This window comes from Phascolarctos cinereus, unplaced genomic scaffold (genome assembly GCF_003287225.1).
Source record: "Phascolarctos cinereus isolate Bilbo 61053 unplaced genomic scaffold, phaCin_HiC Scaffold_726;HRSCAF=1367, whole genome shotgun sequence".
NCBI classification, from domain to species: domain Eukaryota; kingdom Metazoa; phylum Chordata; class Mammalia; order Diprotodontia; family Phascolarctidae; genus Phascolarctos; species Phascolarctos cinereus.
The window spans coordinates 350,790,636-350,798,982 of record NW_027556098.1 but is presented as its reverse complement, the minus strand read 5'-3'; the positions used below and the strand labels follow the sequence as shown (position 1 = coordinate 350,798,982).

Below are 8,347 nucleotides of genomic sequence, written 5' to 3'. Positions count from 1 at the left end.
CAGGAGCAGCAGGACCAATCACAAGACTGGGTGAAACGATTTGCCAGACTAAGAAAACATGGAAGGGTGACAGCAAATGTCTGTCTCATTGAAGTGAGAGTGGAGTGCAGTCCAGTGCAGGAAGCCCGACCAACCCAGCAGCAGACTACCCCAGTAAGGCACTAGTGAGTCATCCCCTAACTCCGTGAAGAAGCCAGCGGGATTGTAGACAAATTCCAGGAATTATCAGGTCAAGGAGAAAATACTGCAAGGAGCCAGAAAGAAACATTTCAAATATCAAGGACCCACAGGCAGGATTACACATGACTCAGAAGCTTCTGCATTACAGTATTGGAGGGCTTAGAATATGATATTCCAGAAAAGGAGCTTGGATTACAACCAAGAATCAACTACCAAGCAAAATTTAGTGTAATTTTTTTTCAGGATCAAAGATTGACATTCAATGAAATAGAGGACTTTCAAACTTTCTTGATGAAAAGGCCAGAGCTAAACAGAAAATTTGATTTTCGAAGCAAGACTCAAGAGAAGTTTAAAAAGATAAACAAGAAAGAGAAAACATAAGGGATTCAATAAGATTAAATTGTTTTTGTTCTTACATGGGAAATTGATACTTGTAAGTCTTAAGAACTCTACCATTATTAGAGCAATTAGAAGGAATACATGTAGACAGAAGGCATGGATGTAAGTTGACTATGATGGGATGATATCCAAAAAAAATTATGGGTGTAAAAAGGGATATATTGGGAGAATGAAGAATGGAATGTATTGGGAGAATGGAGTAAATTATTTCATATAAAAGAGGCACAAAAGAGCTATCACAGTGGAGGGGAAGATGGGAGTAGCAGACGATGCTTGAACATTATTCTCATTGGAACTGGTTCAGATAGGGAAAACATACACACTTAGTTGGACATAGAAATCTATCTTACTCCATAGGGAAGTTGGAGGGGAGGAGAATAATAAAAACGGTTGGGTGATAGAAAGGAGAGAGGGTTGGGAGAGGAATTAGAAACAAAGCCCTTTTGAGGAAGGGCAGGGGGTGAAAGGGGAGAGAGAGAGAGAGAAGGATAACAGGGGAAAAATAGGATGGAGAGAAATAGAGTTAGTAATCATAACTGTAAATGTGAATAGAATGATCTTACCACTAAAAAATAGAAATGGATAACAGAGTGGATTAAAAAAAAAATCCTACAATAGGCTGTTTACAAGAAAAATACTTGAAATAGAGACATACAAACAGTAAAAGTAAGTGACTGGAAAGCAATTTATAATGGTTCACCTGAAGTAAAAACAAACAAACAAAAAACAGGAACAGCAATTATGATCTCAGACAAAACCAAAGCAAAAAAAAAATAGATCTAATTAAAAGAGATAAGGAAAGGATTACATCTTGCAAAAAATATCATAGACAATGAAGAAATATCAGTACTAAAATATAAGCAACAAGTTGTATAGCATCCAAATTGTTAAAGAAGTTAAATGAGTTTGAGGAGGAAATAGACAATAAAACTATACTAGTGGGGTACCTCAATATTCCCATTCAGAACTAGATAAATATAACAACAAAAAAAGGAGTTAGAAAGGTGAACAGAATTTTCAAAAAGTTGGATATGATAGAACTCTGGAGAAAAATGAATGGAAATAAAAAGATACATATATATGTGTATATATATATATATATATATATATATATATATATATATATATACACACACATATATGTGTGTATGTATATGTGTATATATATGTGTATATATATATGTGTATATATATATATATATATATATATATATATATATATATATATATATATATATATATATATATGTTTCTCAGCAGTACATGACACCTACATTAAAAAAAAAACTGTCCATGTATTAAGATTACAAAAACCTCACAACCAAATTCAGAAAAGAAAAAGCATTAAATGTATCCTTTCTAGATCACAATGCAATAAAATTACATTCAATGTCTGTAAAACATAGATTAAAATTTAATTTAAAATTAAATAATTAAATTGTAATGAATGAGTGAGTCAAAGAACAAATCCTAGAAACCAATAATAATTTCACTAAAGGAAATGACAACAATGAGCCAACATATCAAAATTTTTGTCTTGTGGCCAAAGCAATAATTATGAAAAAAATTATTTCTAAATGATTACATCAACAAAAAAAAGAAAGGTAAGATAAATGAATTGAGCATGCAATTGACCAAAAAAAATTAGAAAAAATTATTTAATTTATGTAGTTCCTGGGTTTGTCTTAGCAGGTGTACTCCCAGGTATTTTCTACAATCTACATACACTGTCTTTTAAAAATACTACCATCAAGTGTTAACATCCACTAAAAGTTTAGAACCTTCATTGTAACATGAGTGACTTGATTCATCAATAAATAAATCCCTTCTGCCATGGAAAATGATGTTTTCTCCCATCAAAAGTAAGTACATTCTTCTTTGCAAAAGTGGGAAACTATTTAAATAAAGCACTGCATATAATGTTGTTTTTGATTCATGCATTGGTTAGTTTTAATGAATTGTTTTTTCCTGTCTTTTTATTCTTTGTTATAAGAAATTACTCTCTGGGAGAGAGAAGACAGGATACATTGGGAAATAAAAGTGACATGAAAAGAACAGATGTCAACACATTTTCAAATGTGTATTTTTTTAAAAAGAAAAAAAAATTTAAAATTCCCAATTAAATACCAAATTGAAAATCCTGAAAATGAAAGAAAATATTAATAAAATTAAAAGAATGAAAACCATTGAACTAATAAATAAAATTAAGACCTGGTTTTATGAAAAAAAAACCCAGTACAATGATAAGCTATTGGTTAATTTGATTAAAAAAGGAAAGAAGAAAACCAAATTATGGATATAAAATATGAAAAGGGTGAATTAACTACCAATAAAGATGAAATTAAAGTAATTATTAGGAATTGTTCTAGCTAATTATATGCCAATAAGCTTGACAACATAAGAAAAATGGATGAATATTTCCAAAAATAAAACTACCCAGATTAATAGAAGGGGAAAAAGAACACTTCAATAACTCCATCTAGCAAAACAAATTGAGCAAATCATCAATGATCTCTCTAAAAAAAAAAAAATTCCCAGGTCCAGATGGATCTACAAGTGAATTCTATCAAACACTTAAAGAACAAATAATTCCAATAGTATATAAACTATTTTAAAAAATAGACAATGAAAATCCTACAAAATTCCTATCATGACCTAAATATGTCACTTATACTTAAAACAAGAGAAGCAAAAACAGAGAAAGAATATTATAGACAAACATTCCTAATGAATATTGATTCAAATCCTCATATAATTATTTCAATAGATGCAGAAAAAGCTTTTGAAAAAATACGGCATCCATTCCTATTAAAACAACAACAACGACATTGGAAGGGTAATGAATAAATGGAGCTTTCATTAAAATGATAGACACACAAAATAATGAAGAGCAACATGAGCAGAACTGAGTATGTTGTATACAGTAACAACAATGTTTTTAAGTACTACGACTACTACTACTACTACTACTACTACTACTACTACTACTACTACTACTACTACTATCATCATCTATAGAACAAGGTTATGTAATTCATTAATGATATTTAATATTTTTCCCTCTGAAAGACTATTGGCCCTGGGATTGAAATAAAACCAGTTGATTGAAAGGCAGAATCTTATATTCTCTATTGATACCATTCCCTATTGATGCTTTAGTGAGTTATCATAGGAACATTGCTGATGATACATGTTATAAATAGTCAGTACTTCCGCTCTCAGCACCATTCTCTGGCAATGGACATGAGAGTGAATTCTGATGCTCACCTTGTATATCAATAGCACTAACCTAGATGTATTTCACAGCTGTATCATCTCTTGCTTCCCGAGTTAGCATGGCCTCAGGGAGCTTAAATTTTACCAGAAGACTATGAAATGTGCATGGATCACTACCAGATTCATGATGTCTTTCTTTATATCGTAGTTTCATATGTGATTATCTTTTTATTATACTATGTTATACAAATGCTTGTTTGATTCTACAAATTTTTTTTAAAAAGCCTGCTCTGGGCAGGGACACCCTGCCTGAGAAAAATTTTCAAACTCATTGACAAACTTTGTTGATGGTAAACCTACACTATTCCATATGTGTACATGGGCCATTGGTCAATTCATTGTGGTCGCAGACCAATCTTTCTAGTCATAGCCAGATATAAAGAAAGCTATCATAGTCTTCTGGTAAAATTTAAGCTCCCTGAGGCCATGCTAACTCGGGAAGCAAGAGATGATACAGCTGTGAAATACATCTAGGTTAGTGCTATTGATATACAAGGTGAGCATCAGAATTCACTCTCATGTCCATTGCCAGAGAATGGTGCTGAGAGCGGAAGTACTGGCTATTTATAACATGTATCATCAGTAATGTTCCTATGATAACTCACTAAAGCATCAATAGGGAATGGTATCAATAGAGAATATAAGATTCTGCCTTTCAATCAACCTGGTTTTATTTCAGTCCCAGGGCCAGTAGTCTTTCAGAGAGAAAAATATTAAATATCATTAATGAATTACATAATCTTGTTCTATAGATGATGATAGTAGTAGTAGTAGTAGTAGTAGTAGTAGTAGTAGTAGTAATAGTAGTAGTCGTAGTAGTCGTAGTAGTAGATTTCAAATTAGTAGTAGTCTTAGTCATAGCTGTGGTGGTGGTGGTGGTGGTGGTGGTGGTAGTGGTAATGGTGGTAATGAGGATGGTGGTGGTGGTACTTGTAGTAGTCATAATAACTCACACTTCTATAATGTTTTAAGGCTTACAAAGTGATTTACAAGTATTATATTATTTGACATTCACAAGAACTTTGGGAAGTAGGTGCATTATCTTCACTGTATATATTTTACAGAGAAAACTGGGATACAGAGAGCTTAAGTGAATTTTTCTAACGTAAAATAGTTTATAAGCATCTCTCTCCATTGTACCACCTAGCAGTCCAGTATTTAGTATGGCCAAAATGCTGATGTGCTGATTCTCCAAGCATATGTTATAATCCAAGGAAATAGCCTCTGATTGACAGTAAACTTACTGGTGCCATTTTAGATGTACTCTGAGCCTGATTGGTGTTGGGTTGTGGTTCAATGTATCTCACCTTTTTACACATTCTCACCCTTATTCTCTCTTAGAGATACATAGATTTAGTTCTTGTATCATTGGGTGTATATGTATGTATATGTATACACATTACACATAACTCCTGACTACACAGGTTTACTATGAAGAGAATCTTACACTGAGCTATTTCCTATTGATGCCTCGGTGAATCATCATATGGACGTTGCTGATGATACATGTTATAAATGGTCATGCTTATACTCTCAGCATCATTCTTTGGTGATAGACCAGAGAGAAAATTTAGGTGCTACCTTTTGGATTTATAATACTAGACTAGATTTGATTTAACAGATGTCTCATCTCCTGTTTCCCAACTTAGTGGAAGCTTTGTTAGGATACAAGTCATGAATTCAGAACAAGGAGACCTGTGAACAGCCTCACACACTGGTGTGGAAAACCAAGGCAAATTCATTGACTGACATAACCAGAGGACAGCTTCCAAGCAACATCCCATTCAATCTCAAAAAAAAAAAGTCTGCTCAATTCTAAGGCTAGAACTCACCACTCTACCAACCCCCTTAGAGCAAATAGTGGTGAGAAACTGCATTGACCGAACGACTGGCACTCCTTTCCTAGAGTAAAAGATCCTTAAATACCCTGGCAGAAATGCTGGTGCAAGTAGTAGCATCAAATGTTAACCACTTCCTCAGTGGCAAGAGCTAAAGAAATAACTTTCACTCCAAGTTGCTTAATATAATTATGATTTCATTTCCCTGTTTTTTCAGAGTACTTAGAAATATTGATTTGGTTTAACTTCTCCTTTTAAGCCCAAAAAGTTAGGTCTTCAGAAATGCAGGGTCCATTGTTTATTTTGGGAAGAATGTCTTCAATACTCGCTCTCTAATCTGTTTGGTCCTAACCCCATAGATAACAGGGTTGAGGGCAGGTGGAACAACTACATACAGATTGGCCAAAAGGATGTGAATGTAGCGGGGGACATTGTGACCGAAACGATGGGTCATGAAAGAGAAAAATGCTGGTGTGTAGAAGGCCAACATGACACAGACATGAGAACCACAGGTACTGAGGGCCTTGAGTCGGGCATCCCTAGAAGGAAGGTGGAAAACAGCCCTGAGGATTTGAATATAGGAGACCACAATAGTCACAATGTCAAAGAAAAGAATGGATATAGCAACTAGCCCATAGATAATGTTGATTTTGATGCTGGCACAGGCCAGGCGGGCAATGCCCATGTGTTCACAGTATGTATGAGCTATGATGTGGTGTCCACAGAAGGGCAATCGCAGAATCAATAGGACAAATGGGATAACCATAGATAATGGTCTCAAGGTTATGGCCATTGCAATGACGGATACCACTTTATTGGTGAGCACCAGTGTATAGCGTAGAGGATTGCAAATTGCCACATAACGGTCATAGGCCATGGCCAGGAGTACAGCTGACTCCATGCCAGTAAATAGGTGGATGAAGAACATCTGAGAGACACAGCCAAGGAAGCTAATCTTTGTCAGGTTGCACCAGAAGATACTCAGCATCTTGGGAATGGTGGATGTGGATAGGCCCAGGTCAATAGAGGAGAGAATTGCCAGGAAATAGAACATGGGGTGGTGGAGACTCTGATCACTCTGAATTACAATCAGGATGGTGATATTCCCTAAAAGAGCAGTCAGGTATAACAGACAGAAGGGAAAGCCGATCCAGACATGTACATCTTCTAATCCTGGGATTCCAAGCAGGAGGAATGAGATGGGGTGGAACTGTGTATTATTCAGATTAGACATCCTTCTGGGGCCCACATATGATTCCAACCATGAAGATTCAACCTTATTCCATGAGGGGCTCCACTTCAGTATATTGTATTTCTCTGAAGGACTGGGAATATATAATATCATTATATAATATTTTTCCTTCTGTAAAAAGTATTTTTTAAATTTTTTTAAGTAATTAATTATCCTCAGGAATGGAAAACAAAATAGAAGTGCAGTGCGCCATTCACTTTGCAGGCAATGTTAGTCATTGCTTGATGTTTACTCTTAAATCCATGACTGGCTTTAGGCAGGCTCAGGGTGAGCCACCATCTGCATTGTGATCTGTAGGACCTTAATGAAAATATCCCTGTGATTTATACACCTGTCATGAACTGGCAGTATTCATTCTCTGTTTGAATATCACAGAATTATACATTTCCTCTCTTCCCTTCTAGAGCAGCAAAACAGATTCAAGATCTCTAAAATCAGTGCTGATATATGTTCTTGAGCTTTTATGAGACCAATATCTTATGTACTTCTATCTTTTCTGGCAAGTTATCAAAATCCTCCTCAATAAGTATTCTTCCTCTTTCCTGCCTCCTAAATGTAGATGTTCTTCCAACATTGTGTCCTTACCACCCATCTCTTTGTTCTCTGCCCTCTTTCCTTTGATGAACTCATCCAGTCCTACTGTCCAAACTGTACTTACCATGTGGAAGACTGCCAAATCTTTGTTTTTCTATCTCTGACTTCTTTCCTGAGTTCAAAGGTCACATTCAAGAAATTAATCATCTGCAAGCATTATTTAAGCATCTATTATGTGCCAGGCATTGTGCTAAGTGACAAGGATACAAGGACAAAGAATGAAACTATTCCTAAAGCCAAGGAAATTATTTTCAAATGGCAGAGACAAATGCGTTTATAAAAGTATATAGGACAAATAAAAAGAGAATACATACAAACACATAACAATGAAAATAAATACCATTATTATAGTGCTTTATGGTTCATAAAACATTTTACACATATTAGATCATTTTATTTTTACTGTAAACTTCAGAGCTAGATGTTATTATACCCATTTTACAGATGAGGAAATTGAGACTGATAGAGATTAATTAACTTTCCCAGAGTCATACATTTAGTAAGTGTCTGAAGCCATATTTGAACCTGAATCTTCTTTCTCTGATGAGGAGGTAATAGAGGGAGTGTATCCCATCATGTAGCTGGAGTCATAGAGAAAGTTGGGTATTGGAATTTGTATTTGAATTAAGATCTCCCAGACACTAGCTCTATTGTTCTATCCCCAGAGATACCTAACTGCCTAGGTGAAATTCAAAGTAATTAAATATAAGATAGTTTGGGAGGGAGGTATACAGAAGATAGTACTTGAGCTGCATTTTAAAAGAAGAGGGAGACTCTGTGAGGAGGTGATAGAGATGGAATATTCCAG

The 8,347-nt window shown here is 34.8% G+C and overlaps 1 protein-coding gene across 1 annotated transcript; it reads right to left on the bottom strand.

Annotated features, from left to right (window-relative positions):
- Nucleotides 1-5,991: 5,991 nt before the first annotated feature.
- Nucleotides 5,992-6,927, bottom strand: LOC110195186 (olfactory receptor 52E1-like). The gene has a single exon (XM_020967815.1). The coding sequence runs from the start codon at nucleotides 6,925-6,927 to the stop codon at nucleotides 5,992-5,994; it is 936 nt and encodes a 311-aa protein (XP_020823474.1).
- Nucleotides 6,928-8,347: the final 1,420 nt, after the last annotated feature.